At 47.6% G+C, this 12,857-nt stretch overlaps 1 protein-coding gene and 1 pseudogene across 2 annotated transcripts in view; one reads left to right on the forward strand and one right to left on the reverse strand.

Moving 5' to 3' along the window:
- The window catches only part of RAP1GAP2 (RAP1 GTPase activating protein 2), a gene marked incomplete at both ends in the record, with an annotated part of 286,135 nt that extends 275,857 nt beyond the window's left edge, over window positions 1-10,278 (reverse strand). The window contains one exon of the mRNA XM_080713983.1: window positions 10,229-10,278. Coding sequence (XP_080570109.1) covers window positions 10,229-10,278 — 50 coding nt within the window. The remainder of the gene's footprint in view (window positions 1-10,228) is intronic.
- Window positions 10,277-12,554, forward strand: LOC308275625 (c-Myc-binding protein-like; annotated as a pseudogene). Its single transcript has 2 exons — window positions 10,277-10,404; window positions 12,252-12,554. The product of its transcript is annotated as a c-Myc-binding protein-like (transcript).
- The last annotated feature ends 303 nt before the right edge of the window (window positions 12,555-12,857 follow it).

Raw genomic sequence — 12,857 nt, forward strand, 5'->3', positions numbered from 1 at the left:
TTCATTTGGTCTGACAAGTACATTCTGTAAATGAGGATGTGGGGCCCAGCACATGGCCACTCCTAGGCTAACAGACCGTGCATGAGGCTGCCCTGACCCCACCAGACATACAGGCCCACACTAAGGGGCACATGTGCACACTCAGCACCGCTGCCCTCCAGTGCTCAGCCTGTCACAGTGTGAAATGAATCCCACATGGTGCTGCTTCCACTTCCTTCCCTGCTAAAACCTGGTCACTCTCCTTTTCCCTTCTCCTGTGGCCCATACTCCAGATACAGGTGGGAGGGACTGTCCTCCATTCTGCAAAGTGGGTACCTGGCTTTGTGGGAACCCCAATCTGGATTCCATCTGTATATGAGAGATTTTCTCCTGTGAGCCCCCAGTTCCTCATCTATAACACAGAGTAATAATAATTCCCACTTGAAGGGTTGCTGCAAAGATTAAATGAGGTCAAGCCGGGCGTGGTGGCGCACGCTTGTAATCCCCACGCTTGGGAGGCTGAGACAGGAGGATCACGCAGGTTCAAAGCCAGCCTCAGCTACTTAGTGAGGATCTCAGCAACTTAGTGAGACCCTGTTTCCAAATAAAATATACAAAAGGTCTGGGAGTATAGCCCGGAGGTAGAAAGCCTCTGGGTTGCACCCCTAGTACCACACACACACAAAAAAAGATTAAATGAGGTAATGCCTGGAATACGGCCCCACGTGTTGTCATCATCACCATCCCTTCCTGCGGCCCTTTGGCCTCCACCATCCTCTGCCTCTTTATATGCTTAACCCATGATCAAGCCTCCCTGAACACTTCAGTTTTGTTTCTTTTCTCCAATCTCTCTCTCTCTCTCTCTCTCTCTCTCTCTGTCCCCCTCCAATACCAATACTGGGGGCTGAACCCAGGGACATTCTATCTCCAAGCTACACCTCCAACCCTGTTTGTTTCTGTGTGTGTGTGTGTGTGTGTGTGTGTGTGTGTGTGTGTGTGTGTGTTTATCTATTTATTTATTTAGATAGGGTCCTGCTAAATTGCTGAGGGTCACCCTAAGTTACCATGTGCTAGCCTCAAACCTGTTATTCTCCTGTCTCAGGCTTCCAAGTGCTGGGATTGCAGATATGCATCACTGGGCCCAGTTGGCCCACCCCATTGAAAAAGAGATGAGGAAGAAGTGGATTTGCCTACAGCCACACACACAGGAAGCAGCAGAGGTCAGGCCTTCCTTGCATCTTCAACCCCTGGCATCTAGTTTCTTTCTTTCTTTCTTTCTTTCTTTCTTTCTTTCTTTCTTTCTTTCTTTCTTCCTTCCTTCCTTCCTTCCTTCCTTCCTTTCTCTCTTTCTTTCTTTCTAACAGGAGGGGTACTGGAGGTTGAACCCAGAGGCATTCTATCTCCAAGCTATACTCCCAGCCCAATTTTTACTTTTTATTTTGAAACAAAGTCTGAATAAGTTGCTGAGGGCCTTGCTAAATTGCTGAGGCTGGCCTTGGACCTGTAATCCTCCTGTCTCAGCTTCCCAAGTGCTAGGATTACAGGCATGTGCAACTATGCCCAGTTCATTCAGTTTTTTTTTGTTTTGTTCTTTGTTTTTTGCTTGTTTGTTTGTTTGTTGGGGTGTGTGTGTGTGTGTGTCTGTGTGTGTGTCTGTGTGTGTGTCTATGTGTGTGTGTGTGTGTGTGGTACTGGGGATGGAACCCAGGGGCATTCTCTCTCCAAGCAACACCCCATCCCTATTTTTTAGTTTATTTATTTATTTATTTATTTTGAAACAGGATCTCACTGATTTGCACAGGCCTCGCTAAGTAGCTGAGGCCATCTTCAAACCATGATCCTGAGGTTTCCGCCTCCCGAATGCTGGGATCACAGGTATGTGCCACCACGCCCGGCTATATCCAGTTCCTTTTAAACAGTCCCTCCAGCCATCACACCTTCTCCCTCCTCTCTGTCAGACCCTACCTGCCAGTGCAAATCTTGTCTTCTCCTTCCCTGTCCTAAAAGGTCAGTGGCTCGCCAGTTTGTGTGAAATGCAGGGCTCACTGCTCACCCCAGATGCCGAGCTTCCCACTTGCTTCTGTTCCAGCATTTCCCACTGTCATATGCCGCCCTGCTCATTCACACACAGACCCTGTATTCCCAGCCAGGCTTTCCTTCTAAAACGGTCCCTGCCTGCTCAGGCCACTCCTGTAACGGAACTGGCCTCCTTCATCTCTGCCCCAGGCCCACACTCCCTGGTCCACCTGCCCAAACCACACCACCTCAGAATCTGCCCTCAGCCTCCCTGCCAGATCCAAGTTAGCACTAAGGTTCCTGGGATTTTTTTTTTTTTTTTTTTTTTTTTTTAGAGTTGCTGCCCCACAGGATGGACCGAGCAGGGCAGCTGCATTTCTTTCTTTTTTTTTTTTTTTTTTTTTTGGTGGTACTGGGGGTGGAACCCAGAGGCTTTCTATCTCCTGGCTATATTCCCAGACCTATTTTATATTTTTTTTAATTTGGAAACAGGGTCTCACTAAGTTGCTGAGAGCCTCACTAAGTAGCTGAGGCTGGCCTCGAACCTGTGCGATCCTCCTGTCTCAGCCTCCCAAGCGCGGGGATTACAAGCGTGCGCCACCACGCCCCGCTGGGATGTTTTGCTTAGCCTTGATCACAGCTCTGTGAGCCCTCTGTGAGCCGGACCTCTGTTACTTATGTTCTTGTCTGTTCCCTCACTAAAATGCAAAGATCAGGCTGATGCAGCTCTGAAATCCCTGCAGTACTCTCCCACAGTCCTCTAGCTCCCAGAGCCAGCCTGCAGCAAAGATTCCAAGAGCGGCAGCCGCCACACTCAGGACGCACTGCCTCGGAGAGTCTCCATTGATGAATCCAGCCTACTAACTTAGCAAATGTGGTTCCTGAGTTGGATTGCACTGAATATAAAGAACAGACCACCCATCCCTATTAACCTGCTGTGTATCTGCAATTCTACAGAACAGCACACATGGAGATTAAATACTGTACAGGGTCAACCGTGTGTGTGTGTGTGTGTGTGTGTGTGTGTGTGTGTGTGTGTGTGTGTGTTTCTGTGGTACTGGGGATGGAATCCAGGGGCATTCTACCTCTGAATTATACCCTTAGCCCTATTTTTTATCCTTTTTTGTGAAACAAAACCTAACTTAGTTGCAGAGGGCCTCACTAAGTAGCTGAGGCTGTCTGCAAACCATGATCCTCCTATCTCAGTTTCCCATGTACTGGGATTACAAGTGTGCGCCACCACGCCTAGCCAGGGTCAACCTTTTACATTTATCAATCCTTAAAACTTTAGAAAGAAACCCAGGTTAGTAGAGGATGCCTGTAATCTCAAAATTTGAAAGGCTGAGAAAGAATTGCAGATTCAACACCGGCCTCTGCAACTTAGAGAGGCCCTGTTTCCATAAAAAAATAAAATAAACCAGACATTGTGACACATGCCTGTAATCCCCATACTTGGGAGGCTAAAACAGGAGGAGCTCAGGTTCAAGACCAGCTTTAGCTGGTGTGTAGCTCAGAGGTAGAATGCCCTGGAGTGCAATGCTGATGATTGAACTCAGGAATGCATGCACTCTCACTGAGCTATATCTCTAGCCCCTCCAGTACCAAAAATATAAAATGAAAAGACTCCCATGGTTCAAACTGAATATAAATTCTTTGGCGTAGCACTCATGCCTACTGGCACCTGGCTCCACTATCTCCAGTCCTGTTTCTCACACCTTTTCTATACAGGTCTGATCCCCCAGCCAATCCAGTTAGCTGTTATGTTCTAAACAAATTCTACACGTTCCAGTCTGAATGTGTCTTCTCTGCCTTAGAATATCCCTTCCACCTCATCTCTGCCTGTCAAAATATTACCTTTCCAGAAAGCTGCTTTATTTTATTTTATTTTATTTTATTTTTTTGGTGGTACTGGGGTTCCTGGAAGCCCTTGTACCTCCAGGATACACTCCCACGGGCTACACTCCCAGACCTATTTTTTACTTTTTTATGTGGAAACAGGGTCTCTTAAACCAGCGCGGCTGGCTTCAAACCTGCGCGATCCTTCTGTCTCCGCCTCCCAAGCGTGGGGATTACAAGCGTGCGCCACCACGCCCGGCTCTTAATTTTGTTTTGAACAAGTAGTGAGACTCCCATCAACCTAGCAAGACCCTGTTTCAAAATAAAAATAAAATAGCAGGGTGTGGTGCCAGGTGTGGTGGCACGCCTGTAATCCCCACGCTTGGGAGACAGAGACAGGAGGATCGCTCAGGTTCAAAGCCAGCCGCGCTGGTTTAAGAGACCCTGTTTCCAAATAAAAAAAAATATAAAAAAAAAATAGGTGTCTGGGAGTGTAGCCTGGAGGTAGAAGGGTTTTCAGGAACCCCAGAACCACCAAAAAAAAAGAAAAGAAAAGAAAAGAAAAGAATGTAAGAAGAATGCTGGGTGTAGTGGCTCACGCTTGTAATCCCAGCATTCAGGAGGCTGAGACAGGAGGATCACGGTTTGCAGACAGCCTCAGCTACTTAGTGAGGCCCTCCACAACTTAGTGAGGCCCTGTTTCAATAAAGAATAAAAAATAGGGCAGAAGGTATAGCTCGGAGGTTGAATGCCCCTAGGTTTCATCCCCAGACCCGCAAAAAAAAAAAAGAATGTTAGAAGAGCCAAGTGGGGTGGCGCACACTTGTAATCCCAGCATTTGGGAGACTGAGACGGGAGGATCACAGTTTGCAGACAGCCTCAACTATTTAGTGTGAGGCCTTCTGCAACTTAGTGAGACCTTGTTTCAAAATAAAGAATAAAAAATCGGGAGGCAGAGACCAGAAGATTGCGGTTCACAGACAGCCTCAGCTACTTAGTGAGGCCATTTGCAACGCAGGGAGACCCTGTTTCAAAACTAAAAAAAGACTAAAAAATAGGGCTGGGGGTGTAGCTCAGAGGTACAATGTCCCTGTATACCATCCCCACTACCACCAAATAATAATAATAATAACAACAACAACAACAACAATAATAATAATAATAATAGTGCTGGTGGTGCAGCTTGGAGGTAGAATGCCCCTGGTTTACATCCCCAGTACCACACACACACAAAAAAAGTACTTCAGAGGCTGTGATGGAAGAATCACAGGTTCAGGGCCAGCCTCAGCTACTCAGTGAGGCCCTCCGTAACTTAGTGAGCCTCTGTTTCAAAATAAAAGAATAAAGCCGGGCATGGTGGCACACGCTTGTAATCAATCCCAGAATTCTGGAGGCTGAGATAGTTCGTCGACAGCCTCAGCTACTTAGTGAGGTTCTTTGCAACTCAGGGAGATCCTGTTTCAAAATAAAGAATGAAAACTAGAGGCCAGGTGTGGTGGTGCACACTTGTAATCGCAGCATTCATAAGACTGAGACCGGAGGATCGCGGTTCACTGACAGCCTCAGCTACTTAGTGAGGCCCTCCGCAACTCAGTGAGACCCTGTTTCAAAATAAAGAATAAAAAATAGGACAGGGGGTGTGGCTCGGAGGTCAAATGCCCCTGTGTTCCATCCCCAGACCTGCCAAAAAAAAAAAAAAGAAAGAAAGAAACTAGGGCAGCAGGTGTAGCTCGGAGATCAAATGGGGTTCCACCCCTAGACCCGCAAAATAATAATAATAATAATAATAATAATAATAATAATAATAATATAAAATAGGGCTGGGGTGTAACTCAGAAGCAAAATGTCCCTGAATTCAATAATCTACAGTTAAAAAAAAAAAAAAGATAAAGCTTGGTGCGGCAACACATCTGTATCTCCAGAGGCTGAAGCAGGAGGATGGCTTGAATTCAGGAGACTGAGACCAGATGGGCACCTAGTGAGATACTATTTCAAAATAAATAATGAACTTTTTTATTTATTTTGGTATTGAGGACTGAACCAAGGGGCATTTTACATCTGAGCTACATCCCCAGCCCTTTACTAAATTGCTGAGCTGGCCTGTAACCTATAATCCTTCTGTCCCAACCTCATAAGAACATACCCAGCTGAAGTTTTTTGTTTGTTTGTTTGTTTGTTTGTTTGTTTGTTTGTTTGTTTTGCTGTGCTGGGGATGGAACCCAGGGGCATTCTACCTCTGAGCTACACGCCCAGCCCTATTTTTTATTCTTTATTTTGTTTTTGTTTGTTTGTTTGTTTGTTTTTCGGGTTTGGGGATGGAACCCCGGGGGCATTTGACCTTCAAGCCACACCCCCTGCCCTATTTTTTATTATTTATTTTGAAACAGGGTCTCACTAAGTTGCAGAGGGCCTCACTAAGTAGTTGAGGCTGTCCTTGCACCTCGATCCTCCTGTCTCAGCCTCACAAATGCTGAGATTACAAATGCTGAGATTACAAGCGTGGGCCACCACACCGGCTTATTCTTTATTTTGAAAAAGGGTCTCACTAGCCAGGCCTAGTGGCGCATGCTTGTAATCCCAGTGCTTGGGAGGTTGAGACGGGAGGATCACATAGGTTCAAAGCCAACCTCAGCTACTGAGTGAGGCTCTCAGCAACTTAGTGAGACCCTGTTTCCAAATAAAGTATAAAATAGGTCTGGGACTATAGACTAGAGGTAGAAAATCCCCTGGGTTCCATCCCCAATACTGCAAAATAAATAAATAAATAATAAGATAAAAAAGAAAAAGGGTCTCACTAAGCTGCTGAGGGCCTCACTAAGTAGCTGAGGCTGCCCTCAAACTGCAATCCTCCTGTCTCAGCCTCCCAAATGCTAGGATTACAAGTGTGCACCACCCCACCTGGCTCTAAAAAATAATTTTTAAAATATGCTATAAAGCTGGGCATGGTGGTGCATGCCTGTAACCCCAGCAATTTAGGAGGCCGAGGCAGGGGTATCATAGGTTTGAGAGCCTGAGGAATGTAGCTTCAAGGTAGAGCCGTCCCCCACCCCCACCCCACACTTGGGTTCATCCCCAGTACCAACACACACACACACACACACACACACACACACACACACCCCACAATGGGCATGTGACTCCAGCCAGGCCAATAGGATGCCACCCTGAGAATTAATCTTGGAGGAAGGGGAGCTCTGCAGCTGCTAATGGCCACCTTGTTTCCACAGTTTTATTTCCAGGAATAAAACTGGAGCAGAGGAAAGCAGAGGAGTAGAAAGAGCCAAACATTATTTGGCACATTATTTGAGCACCTGGATCCAATTGTGCCTGAAACATCAAGACTTCCTAGAGTTTTTAGTTATGAGCCAATAAATTCTGTTTTCTTTCAAGCCATTCTATCTTCAAGCTACACCCCTAGCCTGATTCTTTTTTTTTTTTTTTTTTTTCTTTTTGAGTACTGGAGATTAAACTCAGGGGCATTCTATTTACACGCTACACTTCCAGCCCTATTTTTTATTCTTTATTTTGGAACATTGTCTCACTAAATTGCAGAGGGCCTCACGAAGTAGCTGAGGCTGTGTGCTAACCAAGAGCCTCCTCTCTTCAGCCTCCCAAGTACTGGGATTACAAGCGTGCGCCACTACTGGCTCTGATTTTATTTCTTATTTGGAAACAGGGTCTCGCTGGGTTGGTGAGAGAGTCTTACGACTTGCTGAGGCCGTCCTCCAACCTGAGACCCTCCCGTCTCCACCTCCCAAGTACTGGGGTTACAAGCATGCACCACTGAGCCCTGATTGAGCTGATCTCTACAATTTGCAAGTGAAAGAATCCTTACTCATCCACAGGGACTGCAAAGGGATGTAGTAAGAAGTCCAAAAAGCGGTGGCCAAGGCCGACAGCCTGTGGAGCACAGCACTCTTTCCAGGCCTAGTGGCCCAAACTTGTAAAATATAAATATATATATAAAATATATTTGCAATACTGGCGGTGGAACCCAGGGGCATTCTACCTCTGAGATACGTGTGTGTGTGTGTGTGTGTGTGTGTGTGTGTGTGTGTGTGCACGTGCGCACGCTGGACATGGTGGTACATCCTTATAATCCCAGTAACTTGAGAGGCTGAGACAGAAGGATTGCAGGTTTGAAGCCAACCTCAGCAACTTAGTGAGGACTTCATCAACTTAATGAGACCCTGTTCCAAAATAGAAAAATAAATAAAACAGGGCTGGGGGTGTAGCTCAGAGGTAGAATGCCCCTGAGTTCTATCCCAGTCCCCCCCCAAAATAAATAATAAATAAATATAAAAATAAAAAGGGCTGAGGGGTGTAGCTGGGAGCTCAAATATCCCTTGAACTACATTAAGATGTAAGATTATAACGTACCAATGAAAATTTTAAAAATAGAAAAATTAAACAGGGCTGGAGGTGTAACTCAAAGGTAAAATGCTCCTGGGTTCAATCCCCAGTACTGTAATACATACATACATACATACATACATACATACATACATACATACAGCTGGGGATGTAGCACAGAAGTAGAATGCACCTGGATTTCATCCCCAGCAGTGCAAAAATAAATAAATTAATAAATAATAATAATAATACCTTTATTTGGGAGGCTAAGACAGGAGGATCAAAGGTTCAAGGCCATTCGTAGCAACTTAGCAAAACGTCTACAATTTAGTGAGACCCTGTTTCAAAATAGGATTAGGGGTATATCTCAGAGATATACCTTGGGTTCAATCCCCTATAACACACACACACACACACACACACACACACACATAATAATAATAACAACAATAATAATAATACTCTTTCCTCCGCTGTAGACAGAACTGACCTGGAAAGTTTTGGGATCCTAGGGTGTGCCTGATTTTGAGGATGAGGACACTAAGTAACTGCTCGGCCCTCCCCAGCTCTTCAAACAGATTAATACTGCTTTGGGGGGTACTGGGGATTGAGTCCAGAGGCATTCTACCTCCAAGCTACACTGGGATCCCAACTGTATTTCTTATTTGGGAACAGAGTCTCACTAGGTTGTAAGTTGCTGAAGCTGACTTTGAACCTGCGACCCTCCTGTCTCAGCCTCCCAAGTATTGGGATTACAGGCATGTGTGGCACTCCCGGCTTTAATTCTACTTCTATATGATGTCTATATTGGAGTTTGGTTTGAAGAGTGGTTCCTCTGCTAAGTAATCAACCTGGAACGCATTGACCCTCCTCCTCCGCCTTGCTGGCTCACCCTGGCAGTGTGGCCAGGCCGGGGTGGTGGGACAGCCCAGAAAATAAGCAAAGCAGAGGGAGCCCTGAGCAAGGCCTAGGTGCGAACCCTACCTCGCCAACCACGCGTTGGCTGTGTGACCCTGACTGGCCGTTTTCCCTCTGGTCCTCCATTTCCTCATCTGGAAAGGGGGGTGCTAACAGCTCCGAGTGTTACTGTGAGAAAGAAGTGACTCCCTGCCTGAATCCTGATGACCGCAGAGCCCTGGGGGCTGCTCCGGAGCGCAGGTAGCTATGACTGATGACATTACTCTCATTAGTATCCACTGCAGAAGTACCAAGTGAGGTGGGCTCAGAAATGCTACTTCAGGGACGCTGAGCCCCTGGGTGGGTGGGATGATGTGGGATAGGTGGGGTCCCAGCCAATGGTTCTTTATGCGCGCGTGTGTGTGCGTGCGTGTGTGTGCGTGCGTGTGTGTGCGTGCGTGTGTGTGTGTGTGTGTGTGTGTGGTATTGGGGGTGGAACCCAGAGGCTTTCTACCTCCGGGCTATACTCCCAGACCTTTTTTATATTTTATTTGGAAACAGGGTCTCACTAAGTTGCTGAGAGCCTCACTAAGTAGCTGAGGCTGGCTTCGAACCTGCGTGATCCTCCTGTCTCAGCCTCCCAAGCGATGAGATTACAAGCGTGACCACCACGCCCGGGGCCAGTGGTTCTTTTACACTGGAGCCCTCCCAGGGCCGGGGTGGCTGAGCCCATGGCCGGCTCTGAGTCCGCCGGGAGGAGCAAGGGCACCGGGAGCGCAGCAGGGGACCCGGCTGCCGGCAGCCTCGGTGCCGCCGCGGCCCGCGGACTGCAGGGGCCGCTCCGCAGCCCGGGCCGGGGGGGGGGGGGGGGGGGGGGACGCGGCCCCTCTGAGGGCGACGGCGCTGCGGGTTGCGCCCCGCTGATCAGGTCCTCCGCCCCGTTCAGAGACACAGAACAGGTCGACGGGGCCCCCACACTGCACCAGCGGAAAAGCCGAGGCGGGGGGGTGGGGGGCAGGGCGCGGGCCGGGGTCCGGTCCCTGCAGCCCGCGGCCCCGGCGCCCATCTCCGCGGTCCGCCCCGCCTCTCAGCTCGGGAGAAACTTGGGGCAGCGCCCCGAGCTCTTCCCGCCGCCCGCCGCACTCACCAGCGCACCAGCTGCCAGCGCTTCTCCCCCCGCGCCCGGCGGCCCGCCATGCCTCGCCCTGCCCGCAGCTCCCCGGCCCCGGCTGGCCGCCGCAGGGCGGAGCCGGTGCGGAGCGCGTCCCCGGCCGGCGGGCACCGCCCGCCCGCACCGCAGTGTCTCGGAGCCCAGGGCAAGGAGTCGGGCTCTGAGTCCTACTGAGAGGGAAATTTGCCTTGCTGAGTGAAGTGAGTCATTTAATCCTGTGTCTCACTCCCTTACAACAGCTAAACTATTTACCCAGAAAAGTATGCATAAAACGTAAACTTCTCTAAATGCTTGAAATAAAAGCTGGTGTCCCTGTGAATGATCAAATTCTTGTAAAGTAGCAGTAATTAAAACAGCGTGGCAAGCCGGGTGTGAAGGCGCACGCTTGTAATCCCAGCATTCGGGAGGCTGAGACAGGGGGATCGTAGTTTGCGGACAGCCTCTGCTACTTAGTAAGGCCCTTTGCAACTCAGTGAGACCCTGTTTCAAAATAAAGAATGAAAAATAGGGCTGGGGTGTAGAATGGCCTGGGTTCCATCCCTAGAACTGCAAACAACAACAACAAAAAAACCCTACAACAACAACCAACCAACCAACCAACAAAAAAACAGCATGGCATTCGCCAAGCACCCAGCCCTACCTGGTACTAGCTCCACCATCCATCTGGGCCTGTGACTTCCCCAAGGGAAGCGAGGACCTGCCTGGCTGACAGTGTTAAGGATGTGTGCATCCTCAGCTGGCATGAAGAGAAATTAGAAATGTTTATAAACCGGGCGTGATGGCGCACGCCTGTAATCCCAGTACTTGATAGGCTGAGACAGGCAGATCGCAGGTTTGAAGCCAGCCTCAGCAACTTAGTGAGGCTTTCAACAACTTCTGAGACCCTGCTGCCAAATAAGAAATAAGATAGGCCCAAGGTAGAGCCGGGAGGTAGAAGACCACTGGGTCCCATCCCCAGTACCACACATAGGCAAAACTACTAATGACATACTGCCCCTTGCCTTTCCAGTTCATCTGTCTCTCATACCAGAACAACCCACATCCTTTGCTGGAAAGAAACTATACAAAGAGACAAACCTGTCTCCCAGGGTGAGATCCTTGGAACTCACCTTCCTCCCCTGTTCAGGAGCACAAGAAGTGTCCACAGAAAGTTTTCAGGGCAATCCCTCCCCAGTGTTCAATAAACACAAAAGGTGTACACAGTGGCATATGCCTGTCATCTCAATACTTAGGAGGCTGAAACAGGAAGATCACAGGTTCGAGGCCAGCCTGAGCAATTTATCAAGACTCTTATTCAACATAAAAAGGGCTAGGGGTAGTTGGGCATGGTGGCACACACTTGTAATCCCAGCATTCGTGAGGCGAGACCAGAGGATCGCAGTTCGTGGACAGCCTCAGCTACTTAGTGAGGCCCTCTGCAACTTAGTGAGACCCTGTTTCAAAACAGAGTAAAAATTAGGACAGGGAGTGCAGCTCAGAGGTAGAATCCCCCTGGGTTCCATCCCCAGACCTGCAAAAAAAAAAAAAAAAAAAAAAAAAGGCTAGGGGTATAGCTCAGTGGTAGAGTGTCCCTGGGTTCAATCCCCAGTACCAAGCCGGGCATGGTGGCACACACTTGTAATCCCAGCACTTGGGAGGCTGAAACAAATAAAATATAAAATAGGTCTGGGAATATAGCCCAGTGGGAGAAAAGCCCCTGGGTTTCACCCCCAGTACCACCAAAAAAAAATCCCCAGTACCAAATACATAAATAAATAAATAAATAAATAAATAAATAAATAAATAAATAAATAAATTGAAAACCAAGACTACACAGCTTGGCACAATGGTGTACATCTTTAGTTCCAGCTACTAGGCAAGCTGAGGCAAGAGGATCAGGTCACTTAAACCCAGAAGTCTGAGGCCAGCCTCACTAACATAGCAAGACTCTTGTTTCAAAAAAAATAAAAATAAAAAAGCCAGCTACGCCGCGCCGCTGTCACCATGGCCCATTGCAAAGTTACAAAGCCGCCGACTCGAAGCGCGAGCAGTTCCGGAGGTACTTGGAGAAGTCAGGGTGCTGGACACGCTGACCAAGGTGTTGGCAGCCTTATATGAAGAACCAGAGAAACCTAATAGTGCTTTGGATTTTTTAAAGCATCACTTAGGAGCTGCTACCCCAGAAAATCCAGAAATAGAGCAGCTTCGCCTAGAATTGGCAGAAATGAAAGAGAAATATGAAACTACTGTAGAAGAAAATAAAAAACTGAAAGCAAAGCTTGCTCAGTATGAAGTGCCTCAGGAGGAGAAGCGTGCTGAATAGGATTCTTCTCAGTTGAAAAGACACTGAAAAGTGCTTTTGTATGACTTGAATAGTTTGTATAGTATATAATCTTTTCTGAACAGATGCTATAAAACTTTTAGTATGTTAAATTTTAACTGTTATAAACACATATACTTAGAATCACCAATAAAAAAAATCAATCTAACATTCTTTGGGTCTTAGAGCAGAAGAATCCAAAGTAAATCCTCCAAAAACAAAAACAAAAACGTGAAGAGCCATTTAATTCATTACCTTAAAAAACTTTCTATTTATTAGTCTGATTAGTAATGGTGGTACTTGTTA

Source organism: Muscardinus avellanarius (genome assembly GCF_963383645.1).
Source record: "Muscardinus avellanarius genome assembly, chromosome: 16".
Taxonomy (NCBI): Eukaryota; Metazoa; Chordata; class Mammalia; order Rodentia; family Gliridae; genus Muscardinus; species Muscardinus avellanarius.